At 47.1% G+C, this 16,479-nt stretch overlaps 1 protein-coding gene across 13 annotated transcripts in view; it reads right to left on the minus strand.

The window, feature by feature from the left end:
• ST3GAL6 (ST3 beta-galactoside alpha-2,3-sialyltransferase 6) overlaps positions 1 to 16,479 on the minus strand; it is a 77,448-nt gene that overhangs the window by 39,256 nt on the left and 21,713 nt on the right. For 4 of the 13 annotated variants that reach the window (XM_082304207.1, XM_082304205.1, XM_082304206.1 and 1 more), the window contains exon 1: positions 6,321 to 6,551. In XM_082304207.1, coding sequence (XP_082160333.1) covers positions 6,321 to 6,363 — 43 coding nt within the window. In that variant the 5' untranslated portion in view covers positions 6,364 to 6,551. The other 9 variants (XM_082304209.1, XM_082304212.1, XM_082304214.1 and 6 more) reach the window with 9 other exon arrangements.

Raw genomic sequence — 16,479 nt, forward strand, 5'->3', positions numbered from 1 at the left:
GTTTGAGGCTAAGCCATCTAAGAACCGATGTCCCAAGTTGAAAACAAATTATGGAGTGCCCTTAGCACAGAAGACAGAAGGAATGAAAATAGCTATTCCATTCCAATTGCTCCAATGAAAATGAAGTAACAGTATTTCCTTAGCATGTTTTGCAAGAAAAGGCAGTTGATCTTGAGAAACTGTAAAAATGGTATTTACACTGACCAGTATTTTAACCATCTGGCTACTCAAACCCCAGTTTACACACCTGGCCCATGCTCCACCACACAAGGTGAGCAACACAGGCACAACAAACACCCTGCTATGTCAGACCAACGTCCATCTAGCCCACTAGTCTGTCTCCAGCAGTGACAGAGGGAGATGCTATTTAGGGACAGCACATTGCGGACATTTTGTGGTTCATTCCCTTTGTCCGCACATTCCCCTTGCGGCACCTACAATTGTTTAGTACAGGAGTTGGAGGATAACATCCCTGCCTACTCCGTTTAGCATCTTTTTATGGACCTGCCAATGTCTACACTTGGGAACCAGGGCAGAAAAAAGGACAGGAAACCCACCAAAGGAGACTGAAGTGGTACTGCTGCATCAGAGCTGCTGAACCACAGGATGCTTCACTACAGGCGCAGTCCTGAAGCCCTCCACTTTTTGAGAATGGGGAATTAAAACTTCCAGAGGGGGAAGGATAGGCTTATACAGCCTTCCAGATTCTCAGCTAAGGCAAGTAACAGTCACCCTGTCTCATTAAATATTGCAAAACATTTGGGCAAGCAGAGCTAGCTGTAGTTTTCCCTTAACTGTTTCCAGCAAAAACCAGGCTTTTCCCAGCTAACTGAATGAGAAGGCAGTAACTTGTCTACCCAAGGGGCACGATCAAGACTAGCTACCACATGCTAGCAAGCCTTGTACGCATTCACCAATATGGACAGATCCTAACTTGCTCTGGCGCTTCATCAACTGGATTTAATATCACGGCTCCATTTACTCTTGTGCAAATGTTCTGTTCAGTCAAACCCCACAGGGCGTCTCCCATCTACACCACTAACCCTCCTCCTGGTCTCAATCCCACACATGGACTTCAGACTACCTGAAGCACTGTGAAGATCGAGGTGATAACGTTTCCAGGGTGCTCAGACGTGACACTGGTGGAGGACATAAGACAGGCAGGTTCAAGAACTTCAAAGAAACAGTAAATACCTGTTTTGACTGCCAAAAGATGAATAAGGTTGTGGTTTCATTCAGCAACAACATCTCTCAAGCAGCAAGCTCCTTCCTCCAGTTTCATTCAGCAACACCAGCTCTCAGGCAGCAAACTTGCTCCCTCCCTCCTCACTGAAGAGGGGGAAACCCCCAGGTTCCTTCCCCACACTGTCCCTTGTGTTCTGCTAGGGGGCTTGTATGCTCCTTTCCCTAAACACATCATTTCCCCCACACAGGTCATCATGTAGCCAAAAAACTGTGTCAGCGCAACACACCTGCAAAAATTAGCTGCCCAGGAGGGAGCTACGTAAACCAACAATTACATTGGAAAAAAGAAAAAAGATAATGGCAAAAACACAACTTCAATTCCTTTCTCACCCTGCGGAAGGGACTCCTCCTCACCCGCCTCACATGCGATATCATTTGTATTTTATACATACACATTTCGTGTTTACTATTAAATGGCCGTTACATACACATATTTCCACCGCCTACCTCTGCTAAGGTTCTGGGTAAGCCGATGACATGCCCTTCATGCTGGACTCTAAAAGCAGCAGTGAAGCAAGCAGGGGCCGGCTACCGCTGCACTGCAACAGTGTCAGCCTGCAGATCCAGTCTAACAAAGAGCTTTTCTGAGCTCTGCAGCAGCTGATCCTTATTTTAGTGTTTCTGACCTGCACTCACAAGGGCTAGGAACTGTTGTTTTAAAAGTGAGTTGAAGAGTCTGTGGAAATCTAAGACTATTAGCCACCCACCTCACAAAGTTTCCTACCGGCTAGTGGTCCAAAAGAAAGCAATATTCCTGCTAGGGGAATGGAAACTTGCACTGTAAATCAACAGATGTTAAGAAGAGCTTCAGTGATTAAGTCTGAACTTCACTGAATTCCTGTCTGCTCTTAAAACCAGTTCCTCGATTACTCCATTCCTGCCCTCCTAACAGGAGGGAGGATGGGCTTTGTGGCTCCTCAAGTTTTCCAGCCTTCCCTTCCCAGCCAGGGCAAGTGGGGGCTATTCAAGTTTTTGCCTTGCTCCTGCTGGCTCCCCACGGATGCTGGAATGTAAAGAATAGATCTATCACAATGTACTCCAGTTTTACTGCTGCTGCGGGGCTGGGAGCAGAGGCAATGCAGAAGTTACAAGCAAACTTTGGGTATTTTCCAGAGGATGCCTAAAATTTGCTCACTCTCTTGCAGTGCTGTAAAGGGTCTTCCTCTCCAGATATCAAGGCTTCACTTTTGCCTTCAAGACCAAAGAATGACCATCTTTGAGCACTGCAGAGCCACCCCACCCTAACAAAATGAACTTTAAAAGGATGTGATATTTTAAGATGATAGGTACAGAACACAGCAAGAAGCACTACTGCAAAGTATTTTACCACGTTCCGCAACTGCATTTGTTGAATGAACTTTTCAAAAGGTAGTGATACTGCATGCAAGCCACGTGTTCCCTGTTTTTGCTTCACAGCACACACTAGCTAATGCTGCCCATCACTCTTCCGCTTTTCAAGCTTTCTGCACACATAGCAGCTACTGATATCAGTGATGAATACACTGAACCGCAAAGTGAGAGCAGATTAATTTCCACCCACTACTGAAAGGTGACTTGTAAAGGAAACAACAGCTCGCACACCACATTTTCCTCCTGACTTCAATACACATCAAGAAAAGCTGAGGTTTTAGGTTCCCCTGTAGCAGGAGGATAAAAGATTTAACACTTCAAGATGTTCACACACCAAATAAAAAAATAGTTTTATTTGAATTTCCCTTGAAGACTATGAATAGGTACAGAAGAAGTCATATGTAACACAGCAAAAATGAAAGTTGAAGAAAATTGATTAATGGGGAAGTCCAGGGGGGTTTTATTCTGCTACAAAACTCTTGGTCTTTTGAGTAAATAGATGGTAGAAAATAGAAACTCTGAAAAAGCCCTGTACACTCAGCTACCCCATAAATTAATTTCCCAATATTATTTACTAGCTTCTCTACAAGGCTAGAGAAAATGATGAACAAATTATTCAAATGAATGATAAACAAGTTGTCATAAGCTTGATAAATTAAACTCCTTTTAAATGCACAATGCACATTTCAACTGTGCAAGCATCTGTAAGGAGAGATGTCTGTAAAGAGAGGTATTTCAAGTAATCTTGAGCTCGTTCCTAAAATGCATTTAACTAGGGAGCCACAGCGGAGTATCTCACAGCACACACACTGTAAAAAACACCTTTCATGCTTATAAGTAAAATCACCTTAATCCTAAAGGTACAAAGACAAACAAACCAAGATCCTGTGCTATAGTTCAAGCTTTACTGGGGGGGGAGGGGTGGGGGGAGTGGGGGGTGAAGAGCACGCTTTTCCTTACAAGCCCCTTTGAGTCAATGGTGTGAACTGCCTCATGCATGGAGACTCATGGTGGTCTTCAAGTTATACCTTCAAATGACGCATCTGATTGTGTCCTCTTCCAGGCCAAAATACTTGAACCAACCCCTCCAGCAGCATATGAAGCAACATGCAAGAAGCAGAAAGCCACAAATCAGCCAAAGCAGGTTTATGAGAACTTTCCCAAGCCTGTCTTGGGAGGATGGATCAAACCTTTACTGAAAGGCACTAATCATGGTGTGCCCAGAAACTGACAATGAAAACAAGCCCAGGATAAAAGTGTTAATGGCACAAAGAAGCTATCATAAGAAAGATTATTCCTGCTCCCTGCCGCCTTCTATCCAAAAATGATGAACACCACCAAGCTAGGCAGGAGTGTTGATTTGCTTGAGAGTAGGAAGGCCCTACAGAGGGATCTGGACAGGCTGGATTGATGGGCCAAGGCCAGCTGTGTGAGGATCAACTAGGCAAAGTGCCAGGTCCTGCACTTGGGTCACAACAACCCCAGGCAATGCTACAGGCTTGGGGAAGAGTGGCTGGAGAGCTGCCTGGCAGAAAAGGACCTGGGGGTGTTGGTCAACAGCCAACTGAATAGGAGCTGGCAGTGTGCCCAGGTGGCCAAGAGGGCCACTGGCATCCTGGCTTGTATCAGGAATAGTGTGGCCAGCAGGACTGGGGAAGTGATCGTCCCCCTCTACTCGGCACTGGTGAGGCCACACCTCGAGTACTGTGTTCAGTTTTGGGCCCCTCACTACAAGAAGGACATGGAGGTGCTGGAGTGTGTCCAGAGAAGGGAAACAAAGTTGGTGAAGGGTCTAGAGCACAAGTCTTACAAGGAACAGCTGATGGAGCTGGAGTTGTTTAGTCTGGAGAAGAGGAAGCTGAGGGGAGACCTTATCACTCTCTACAACTACCTGAAAGGAGGCTGTAGCGAGGTGGGGGTCGGTCTCTTCTCCCAAGTAACAAGCGATAGGATGAGAAAACGGCCTCAAGCTGCGCCAGGGGAGGTTTAGATTGGATACTAGGAAAAATTTATTCACTGAAAGGATTGTCAGGCAGTGGAACAGGCTGCCCAGGGAAGTGGCTGAGTCACCATCCCTGGAGGTATTGTAGATGTGGTGCTCAGGGACATGGATTAGTGGTGGAGTTGGCAGTGCTAAGTTAACAGTTGGACTTGACGATCTTAAAAGGTCTTTTCCAACCTAAACCATTCTATGATTCTATGTGTAACATTTTTACGCAGTTCAGCTGCAATAGAACTGACAGGTTAAAACAAGTAATCTCATCCCATCGCAAAGTTTGTCCTTTCTAAATAGTTTTGCAACCACATTGGATGTAATAATAGCTCGGTATAAGGCGCGTGAAGAAGAGAGACAAAAACTGAAGAAACCTGGACAGAAAGTTTCAGTTGGGTAAGAAGAGCACAACAGCCACAAATCCCAGTAGATCAACTGTTCATCTCACTGGAAATTTTAATTTGATAAAGGACAGCAGGACTGATCGCACAGCTTGCAACAACTAAAACAGAAACACTACCCCCACTGCCAAATAATAATCCAAAGACTTTTTTAAAAAAAAAGCAGAGAACGTTTTCTAGGGTTTGTTTCTTCCCTAAACTACAAGTAATGGATTTGCACAGCTTAAGGCAGAGTCTACCCACGCAGCCATTGTTCCTCCCCCTAGGCCTTCGGCATTTCCAAGGGGCAGTCCTCGCCTCTCGGTACCCCCACTAAACACAACCCTCTATCGGAACCGGCCTGACCGGCGGCAACGCCAACGCGGCGGCATTACCGCACCCAGGCGGCTCCGCAGAAGCCATCCATCCCCCCTCGGATTTCACTTACGGGGCGCTGCCGGCCGCCGCCAGCTCTGCCGGGAAGCTCCCCCCGCTCGGGGCCGTCCCGCTGCCGGGAGCCCGCTTTTCCCCCGCCTCGCCTGCCCTGCCCTGCCCAGCCCTGCGGCCGGCGCCCCGCCGCCCCGCCGACAGGGCTCACCGCTGCCGGGGGTGGGGGGGCCGCCGGCGGCTCTCGGCGGCGGCATGCGGCCCGGGGCCGGCGCGGCGCCTGGCTGCGGGGCTGGGGCCGGCTCCGCCTGCCGCCCCGGCCCCGGAGCGGGGCTGCTCCCGCGGCCGGCGGGGAAAAGGGGACGGCCCCTTCCTTCCCTCGCCTCCCCCGCCGCCCTACCTGGCTGGGCGGCGGCGCCCGGCGGCCCGCCCGATCCCCCCGCGGCGTGGGCGCCTCCTCCCGCGCTGCCCGGCGGCGGCCGGAGAGAGGCCGCGCTCCCCGCAGCGGCGCGGCCCCGCCCGGGGGGTCCTTCTCCGGCCGGGGCCGAGAGCCGGCCCCGGGCAGCGCCTCAGCCCGGCCTCTCCCCCGGCGCAGGCGGCCCCCCGCGACATCAGCCGCATCCAAACGCCGCCCGAAAGCCGGGAGGCGCTGCCGCTGCTGCCGGGCTCATCCCCGCCGGCTCCCTGCTCCGCCGCGACGTTGATTTTTACCAGGAAGCTCCTAGGAACCTCTGGGAAAGGTCCGGGACATCTCATCTCACCCGCTCTCAAGCCGATTAAGACTGTATTCTCTTCAAAGGAGGCTTGTAGAGGCAGGCTTCATCCCTCTGGAAGTTCAATTAATTCCCTGAATGCCTTCACAGAGGAACACGCCGAGGTATCAGAATAGCCAGCTCTGCCTTTGAGTATGTGGGGATTTACATTGAACAGCAATGTTGCTGGCAGCTGCTGCCACCAGTTCTTACCCGAAGGAGGTTTTAAAATCGCCAGCGTGCATAGACTCTGCATGAGGTTAACCAGAAACCTTCCCGTCTGAAGTAACGCAAGAGCGCGGTGGGAAGATGTCTCGCAGCAGAAACGCCGGCAAACTCGGGAAGAAGCACCCAGTCCTACGGGTTCAGGCACCGTCCACCAGATCCTCTCAGCCCGTGCAAGAGTTTACAGAGCTAGCTACACTTTGTACAGCAGGGGTGTTCACTTACCAGCTGTCAGTACCGCAGGATTTCTTGAAGTCCTCCGAGACGAGAGGACAGAGCTCGTCGCTTATCAGGGCGGCCCAGGCAGCCTCTCGGTAGCGTCAGCCTTATTCCCGTACAGTTGCGCTTCCGATAAGGATGAAGAGGGGGGCTTGTTTCAGCCGAGCCCCATCTGCAAGAGAAAACGTAAAGGGAAGCACGCTGTGTGTTTAGACAAAGATGTTATTTGGCTCCAGTCTGCCGAAATTCCTCCTCGATTTATACCAAAGCCTTCCGGGGGAGGAGACATTCACATGAAGAAAGCTAAAGCGCTACTCCGTCTCCCCCGCCCCAAACTGAGTCTATCCTCTCTGACTGACTTCCAACTGGAGCCTCAGCCACTGATGATGATGATCCTCCTCCTCTTCCTCCCCTGGGCCGGCGGTTCGGCGAGGGCCAGAGCCTTCCCCCTCGGCGCCCGCCCCGACAGCCCGGGGGGCGGGAGACCCGCAGAGCGCCCAGCGCCTCCTCAGCCTCCGGGAATTAACAGCTAATTAACGAACTGATTGTCACCTGCGGGGGCAGGGGGAAGCCAAGCCAGCTGCAAGCCACAGCAATTATTTCAGGTGCAGGATCCTCCCTTCCCGAGGACCCTGCCCCCTTCCCGCCAGCCCCAGTGAGAGCCCCCGGGGGGGAGCTACCCCGGAGGCGCTGCTGCCGGCGGCCAAACGAAGCCCCACCGCGTATGACCAACCCAGGGGAGCCGTGGGGCTCCTGGAAAACCACCTCTCCACACTACAGCACCCAACCGCTCTGAAAAGAAAGTTAAATAATTCTGCCAGTGATAACGGGATGGAACAAAATCACTTTGTCTGGAACCGGGTGCTGCATCAATGTTACATTTTGCCCGGAGCGGTCTATCATCCTAGAAGACATCTGAGGGGTTGTTAATAATTGAATTGTCCTCTCCTGTTTCAAACGTTATGATCCTGACCACTTCTAATCCGAAACTTTTCTATATGATGCTTCAGGGAGCTTGCAGTATGTTTTTAGCGTTGTACCAGAACAAGACGCTTCCTTTATCGGAAGAGTAGCTCCTGGGTTTTTTTGGTGGTTACCACTGGGAAAGACCAGAGGTGGAGTCTGTTCTCAGCAGCAGTTTTATACAGCCTGTATGTACAGGTAATAAAAATAACAGATTAAAAGCAGGGAAATTTTGTCTATTCTTAAGGGACTATCCCACTCTGCAGCTGAGATGGCTTTCAATGTGTTCTGGGCTGGGAACCAAAGTTCAGGCCTCTGTAATTTGTCTCGCCTTGAGCTGAAAATACCTTCGTGCTTTTGCCCCTTCTCCCACAAGGTTCCTCAGGTCTTCATCCTTCACATCCTGGCCTTTACAAAACCAAGCTGCTTCAAAGTATATAGCTAAATTATCTGCCTCCTAAAAGCAGTTCATTTAACTCTGCTCTATCTTTTTCCTATTACTTCTCATCTCTTCTGCCCTTACCCTTCAATTCACCTAAGTGTTACAGGCACAAAGCCAATTAAAAAAAAAATCATTAAGGTTGCACAATGAAGGAGTCAGAAGTTAGGAAATACCAGAAGATGGGTTATCACTTCGGTCCCCTTGCTCATACATTTCATGACAGTCTTAAATTATGTAGTCCAGTATTATTTTGTTCTGGCCTTGCTTTATTTTGCAAGGCCCCGCCTTTGTTTAGGATACAGGATGGACTTACTCTCGGGATGTGCCAGATTTTTGCAGAACAAGAAGCTGGGACTATTCACTGCAGAGGAGCATAGGAAACCTTGAAGAAACGGATCTGTTCCTGCCTCTGTTCCAGACAGGATGCGCGTGTGCTGCAGCTGCGTCTTTGGTGCATGAGTTCATGGGCGTGAGCTGATTTCACACCAGCTAACCTGGGTATCGGTAACAGTCTAGCATGGATCTTTGGGCAGGCTGAAAAATATACCGGTAAAGAACACTGGCTCAGAGAGGCTGACTCAAGTTACCGATGCACCTCTGAAGCTAGTTAGCCATATGCAATGTTCCTACGGTGATACTATGTGATGACTCAGAAGAAGTCATTCGATTTCACAGCTGGCTGTTATGTGCTTGTCAATTTTCTGGGGGTCTTGCACAAGGCACCTAACTCTAGGAAGAGCTAAGCGTTCGCGTTTGCAGCCAAAGTCTGCAGGAGATGTGGTGCTGTGATCAGAGGACCTGTTGCTCACAGTTCTATTCCCTTGCACTAAAGGCAGTGTGTGTAATAAATACAAAGAATTGTATCTAAGATACCTGAATACACCTCTATCTGGAATAAACCACAAAATCCCAAATTCTAACTACATTGGTCAAATAATGTAATAATCTAATTTGTCATAATGTAATTTCGCTTCAGTTGCTTCTGGCAACTGTAAATGTCCAAGACCAGCAACAGAATGAAAGCTGGTGGGTTTTGTCACCTAAATAGGTCGAACTAAATTTAAGGATTCAAATGGCAATTTGAACAATTAATATAGTGCAAAAAAAGTTTAGTTCCTAGCTATTTTCAAAACAGTCTGTACAGCAACAAGTTAATAACTGATCTGCAACACCGATTAATTTATTTGGCAGAAAGTAGAAGGAATCACTTCTCTGGGATATATTCTATTGCACACAAATAGTATCAGCAATGATTTGACAACAATGAGTAGCCTTCAGAATGCTTTGGAAAAGGATGACTAGCAGGAAGTCAAATGAATGCTCCTGCAAGCAAAAGCAATGCATGTGACCAAGAAGTCAACAGATTTTTTTTCTATTTCAGTTCAAGATCATCTCTCCTGAGACACAAACCTCTCCCCAAACCAAACATAAAAGCCACAGAAATCTTTAAATGCAGAGCAATAACTAAAATAAATCCAAATAAAATGGAGTCTTATTTAAGTTCCAGGAGAAACTATGTACCTCCTCGGTCACTACTAAACTAAGAAAATATTGCAGCTAGACTCTACCCCAGCTTGCAAAACCAGAGAAAAACAAAGATAAAAATTACCGGAAATGGAAGGAAAAAACTGGGAGAAGCAAAACTGCGGAGAACATGGAATAAACAGAATGGAAAGCTGCAGCATCATGAAAGTGATTTCCTCTCAGGCAATCCAATCAGCAAGGTGACTAATCAGGCTCTGTGTGTGCAATGCACCATGCAGTCTATCATACACCTCTGGGCCTAGAATTAAAATGCAACAGAACTGTCCCCCTTTATTAATTAGTTTAGCAGATTAATGCAATTGTAGAAATACAGACTGTCACAACATCCCTTCTCCACTCATTTTCTAGCTTTACCACCTACTGTCATAGTCTGATCTTCTTTATGTCACACCATGAGAACAGCCCTGAGTCCCATACATGCCCCAATCTCTGCTACTGAGCTCCAAAACCTGTCTTGGCACAACTCTGTTTCGTAGTTTCTCTCAGTCCCCTTGCCCCTTGCAGATGCTAGGCGACTGCTCTCCTCTGCACTGACCGCTCAAGCTGTAGTAAGCAGCAGTCCTCACGCAGTTTGTTTAGTCACTGATTTGTGGTCGCATGATCTTTCTTTCAGAGACACTTTGCCAGGAGACAACTTGCTCAAGCCTGTCCCAGGAGCTTTAAAGAATCTGGTTAGTTGCTGTAGGACATCTTATCAGAACCCACAGCATTTGTCATGAGTTCACAGCACAAAACCCCCACCTAGTTTGAGGTCACTTATTTCAAGACCTGGTCAACCAAAGAGTTACATTAGGCTGTGACGGCTCTCATAGTCCCTAGGGACTGCTCTTTCTGGGAAGTGCACCGAGTGCTTTCTCCTGCCCCGGGCTGTACTCCGTCTGGGAGAGATGACACAAGCAAACAAAACATAGGACGGCAAGAAATGTCATGGAGGTAACCTAGGTAGGCTGAGACAGCCTCCCTGCCAGCCAATCCAATGCAATCTGAAGTGGTGGGCACATTAGGAAGCACCATTTGCCAACCACAATTAAGCCCTCAAGGCATATATCTATACACAAGAGCATCTGTAAACCCATAAATACATACATTACCCAATAGGCACTAAACGTCCTTGTGCTCACTAGGCATGTGCAGGGGAAAAAATAGGTCAAAACACACCCACTTGAAGAGCATTGCTAGCAAAACAACAGGAAGGAGAAGGGGAAAGGGTTTGCAAAATTATGGAAAAATGCATCCTGAGCATCTAGTGGTTTTCACCAGGTCAAGAACAACATTAGACCACAGATTCCTCCCCTCCGCTCATTGCCTTATTTCTGTTAAGCTATACTGTCACGTGGAACTCGAGTTTCCCACTTGTCCCCTCCATCCTTCCTTGTTGCCAATATACTGGCATGACTCCACCTCTACATGCACCCAAGGGTAACCCAAACTGAAGCTTCACAGCACTGAAAGCAGCCCTTCCCTCAGGGAAAGAGGGCAAGAGCTGATGCTTCCTCCCCTGGCAGGAGACAAACCTCGCAAGATCCATCTCTCCCGCCCATCTGACGGGGACACGGCAGTCACCTTCCCACCCTGCAGCTCACGGGCACGCAGTGCACTGCTGTTCACAAGGACGCTGGCTGTGGCGTCTGGCACAGGGGAAGACTGGGAGAAGGGGAGAGGTGAAGTGGTGCACAGGAGGGAGCAACCAGCCGAGGGGTGGTGGGGCGGTGGGAGACCCTCATTTGCAGTCTGCTGCTAGGTCACAGCCCCGGTGCCAAATGCAGATGGGCTCTGGGCTCAGAGAAAACAAGAAGCCCTTGAGCCTGTGGCTCTGGGTCCCTACCCGCTCAGCCTCGTGTGCTAGGCTGACTGACATAAACTGCTTTTGGAAGATGAAACACCCGTCCTTTTATGATAGCTCTATCATTCCTACAGTACCATGCCAGGACTCGCTGCTCCCTGTCTCCTCTCCAAGGAGAGGCCAGCACGTGAGATGCCTTTGCCATTTTAAGCACAGCTTAATGCCCAGTTTCTTTCTCTGTGCATTTTATAAAAGATGACCTTCCTGTTTTTCCCTCTGGCTCCCCATTGCACAGCCTATCATTCTGGCCTCCAGATCCCCAAGTTTCTGTCCCGTGTCCTGCTGGCTTCACCTGTACAGCCAAGTCATTATTACAAGTGCTAAGGCAGCTACTGCAGCTCTCAGATATATAACCTTTCAACTGCAAACTTTTGGCCCACTTCTTTGGCCAGTGTAAACTGGCCTGGATTCCTTTGCTGGTTTGCAGCAGCCAAAAATCTGGGAACAGGTGCACATATTTTCCTCCAGATACTCTTCAGATTGGGTCTGTGCTTGAAAATATGATGTAGCAAGACAGGACACAAAACAGGGCTATAAAAGGGATACAAACAGCTATGATTAGACTCCAAGAAGAAGGGTGAGAAGGCTAGGTGAGCCACTGTGAGTCAGGAACAGTATGATAGAAGCCGCTAGAAGCCTCGTCATACGTGAACAGCAGGCTAATTTCAATGAGAGACAGACACGGGCTGAGAAGGAAAAGAGCGCTTTGCATGTTTCTTACATTTAAGAATTGAAGCTGCACTCAAAATCTTGGATGTAGGTACAACAGCTGGGAAAATTTTAAATGCATTTCTTCCCATGACTGACTTATCCACTTACAACTTCTGCCAGGTAATGACCATTGCTACAGGACAAATGGTCACTTGCAACAGGTCGGAAGAATCCAGTAGGTACCCACATGGAATGAGGCTGGCAGCACGGGAGAGGGAATCCTTCCTTCACGGCACTCCCGGCTGAACAGAGCAGCCCTATGGCAGAAAAGGCTGGCTTGGTCTCCGTAACTCAGGAGAGCAACAGCTCATGGAACGGACTTTTTTTTTTTTTTTTTACTGCTCCACTCCTGTCCCAAATGGGAGCCAGGCCTGACCCATGTGAATATGATCAATAGGCCAATATCCAAGATATTTGCAATCTTATTACAGTACTCCTTCTATTTCAGTGTTTAGCCATTTTATCCAGACAACTAGAAAACATCAAGTAATCTTTGCAATTTATTAAAAAATAAGCCATCTGTCATTTAACTCATCATCATTTAATTCATCATAAAATTCCTCATTGTACGCGAACAGGAAGCTCCGCTTCCAGCAGCCCAGACCACCTGCTCACAGCCTTTGTTTTTTGCAGGGTGGTTGTTTTTTACTTGGACACCTCATTGAAACCTGGCCTTTCTTGTCTGCAGCTAAAATATAATGGTGCAAGAAGAGGTCTGTCACTGAAATGTTATTATAGAAACACTACTGGGAATCGTGCCATGGTCAACCTTAACTTCCCAGATACTATTTGGGAAACAAATGCTTGTAATAATAAACTTCTGCCCAGCTAGCCACATGTGCGATAGCTGCCAGATTTCTCCTCAGTAGACAAAAAGAGACAATCCCAAATTAGTAAGTAATGAAGGAACTTAAAAAAAAACCTGGTCATAGAAAACAGCATTGGGCTGAGTACTCAGCAACTGTTTCCATTTACATTGAACGGAATAACAAACAGAAGCAGGTTGGTAATTAAATTTTTCAACTTCAGAAGGGCAAATTGTCAAATTAAGGAAACTCATTAGTGAATTTACCTGGACTGAAGAGCTGAAAGACTTGAATGTGGAGGGAGATTGGAATATATCTAGATCAAAGGTATAAAAACTATCCCATGTATATATTCCAAGCAAGAGAAAAATCTTCTTGGGCAGCACTTTAGACCTGAATAAGTGAAAAAAACCACTATAGAGAGGTTCTTGGGAGTCATAAATAGCAAACAATCCTGGTCAGCAAAGATAGCTGTAGTGTAGAGAGAGAGATGCACAGGATTAAGGCCAGATTTGTCAAAAGTCAAATGAGCTAGGACATGCAAAAGATGATTGAAGTAAACAACAAATAAATCTTCAGCCATTCACAGAAAAGGAGAACATACCTTAGGTAAGATAATATTTCTCTACTAGAGGTAGGGAAGCACTGATGCAGGTGTACAAAACTCTGGTGTTTCCCCCAGAACACAGTATATGATTTGGGCTCTCACACTCGAGAAGAAAACAGGAAGATGCAGAGAAGGGTTACACAGAGAATGGACAGCGAATGGCCTGTCTTGCGAGAGCAGCTAAACAATGCTGGCACGAGAACAAAGGGGTACAAACTGGCTGCACATTTAACAAATTCCTTGCCATAGCAAAAACTTGGAGACTTGTTGGTGCCCTTGCTCTGCTTTCTGCTCCTCTGTCTGCAGGACATTATCCTTTGGCTCTTCGGCTTTTTCCTACAAACCTCAAGTTTGTTGTAACGTAAATGGGTGGGGTATGAAAGAAATGTTTTATGGACATTTTTAAACAAGAAACTTGCCGTGCAAAGCTGCATGGCCATGCCTCAGACCTTCCAAGTCCCTGAGTACTGCGGCTCTTCTGGTGCAAAGTCTCTCCTCCTGCTCTTCACATCCGCTCCCATAAAGAACTCCACCCTCAGGTCTGGCAGCCATCGCCTTCGGTCTTACTAGAGAAAACATCCCCTCTTTCTTGGGAACCCACTTGCACCCAGCTTTTTGGGGGAATCCCCCCTCCTAAAAAAGCAGAGGCGTACCTCTAGCCTTTTCCCACTTTGTGGAATAAAGCCTACTTAAGCCTGCCAGCCAGGAATCAGAGCCTGGGGCTCATTTCCTTTCTTGCACCTATAAAAACCAAGACAGCTGCCCTTCTGGGTGCTTAGAATGCCCACGTGCCGGTTCCATATAGTTGCCTATGGTACTGTGAGGACTGAATTGGATGACACCAGTGGTCTTTTCAGTCCTGGTGAGCACTCGTTAGCAGTGAGACTGGAAATTACAGGAAATCATAAGGATAACCATAAGTGAAGTTTGGGCAATCCCCCTTGCAGCACAAGGCAGGGCGAGAAGCCCTGCTCGTTTCCTGTTGATTGGCATAAATAAGTCTGAAGCAGGTACCTGCACTCTTGGCGGATGGGACTCAGTATGTGTCTCCTCCTGTCTTTGCCTCCATGGTATTTTTGTCCACACTCTGGATCTGCGTTATAAGCAGGAAAATGATGGTGATCCACTTGAAATTAACGAAAACAAAAATTTTACAGCAGTTCAGTATATAATAAAAAGCTGACGTCCTCAATCCAGATTCTCAGTGGTGCTTAGCCAAATTGTGCTGGACAAATAATTCAAACGAGCCTTTAGCTCAGCAGGAGTCTTGCCTGTTCAGTCAGCTCTCACTGGGTAAAGGCTAAAAGCACTGGCAGCAGCTTTTAGGCAGCTCAGGCAGTGCCTTCCCCCTGCGCTGACCTTAGCACAGGCTTGAACTATATACCAACCATACGCTACTGCAGGCATATTTAACCTTGATCCTTAACTAAATATGGGCTCTTCCGGCAGCAGAGGTGAATCCAGAACACTTGGAATTGGATTCCGGTCTCCATGGAGCTACCAGTTTGGAAAGCACAACAAATGGGATCAGCAGCGAGACTGCTGCTATGTCATTAACAGTGATCTCCTTCAACTAACAGAGAGGCGCAGTGAGCAGCTCTCCTTCCCTGCTGCTGGCTCTCCACGGAGCACACGGTCAGGTTACGTCTTCAGTGCCTATTTTAGGAGGTGTCTTGGAAGCAGCATCACCAGCATACATTTAGTACAACTCCGGCACAACGATGCCACTGAGGTCTCACAGCCTCGTTACAGAAATCATGATTTGCTACTTGGTTTTCTTTAGCTGGAAGTGAGATTTAGAAAGCAGATACGTTTATCTGCCTCAACATACTATTTAAGTGTACAGGCAAGTGGGTGAAAACTCATCAGTATGAGATTCTCCCCACATAATGGGCATCATTTGAAGCCCTATGGTCTTTCACCTCTCCCCTTCTTCCCTTAAAAGCATGGAAGGGCTGTCAGAATACCTACAAACACACAAAAAAAGTTTTTTGTAACTGGCCAGTGTTTGTAGTGACCTAGCTGAGAAGAGGCTGTAAACTCGCACCTTCTCGTACAGAAGTATGACCAGAATTAAGTAACTTTCAGTTATGTTCCTCTCTCCCTGGTACAGCTGATGCTTGCATCATTACTTGTGCTTTTGAGCTGGGCATTGAACTTGGTATGACCATGTGGAAGTGTCTGCTATCTCTAACAAGCACAAGTGAAGCCCAGCTGTCACTGCAATACAAGCAGTGAACCAGATGTTGCCCCTCAGTTACTTTTATATAAATCTTCAGTTACTTTTATATAAATCTAGATTTCATGTCACTGAAACAACTTTTATTTGAAGCAATATGGCTAAGAGCAGAATCCACCTCATTGCCTATTTTAACAAACTTTTTTTTTTTTCCTCCAGAGGATTCTCTCTTTTTTTTTTTTTCTTCTTTTCTATTTAGTAATTGGGAAGCTCAGTTTTCCAAAAGGCCTTTTAATTTTCTTGTGAATATAACTGAACCAGAGCCAATTCTTGCCCTGCAGGCATATACAAAGAAGGAAAAGCTAATTACAGAATTAAATTACCTGGGACAAACTTTGCCAGTTTAGCCAGCTATCCCATGAGCTAGAGCAATTGGGGTAACAGTATCTGGGATGGTCAGAAGCCTCTATTCAAATCAACTCTAATGTACATACGTAATAGTTTTTTCAAAATAATTCTACTTAAATAAATAGCTCTGTTAAGGATTTCCCAATACAGTGCTTGGTAGGAGCTGCTAGGAAGTAGCCTTGTATCCGCACAGCAAACAAAGACAATCTTGATGGACTGTTGCCTGTAAGTTTTGCTTAAACATATAGTTAGAGCTGAATTGAGAAACCAAAGGATGCTTTATAAAGGGAACTGCTACCTTTAGGTGACAGAAAGATTGATCTGAAACCAACAGTAGAGTTCACATCCCGCAGGTAGATATGTTCTTGTAACTCCTCCAATGTTACAGCGTCACAAACATGTGGAACAAACATAACAATTACCC

The sequence above is a fragment of the Platalea leucorodia genome (genome assembly GCF_965183815.1).
Source record: "Platalea leucorodia genome assembly, chromosome: 2".
NCBI classification, from domain to species: domain Eukaryota; kingdom Metazoa; phylum Chordata; class Aves; order Pelecaniformes; family Threskiornithidae; genus Platalea; species Platalea leucorodia.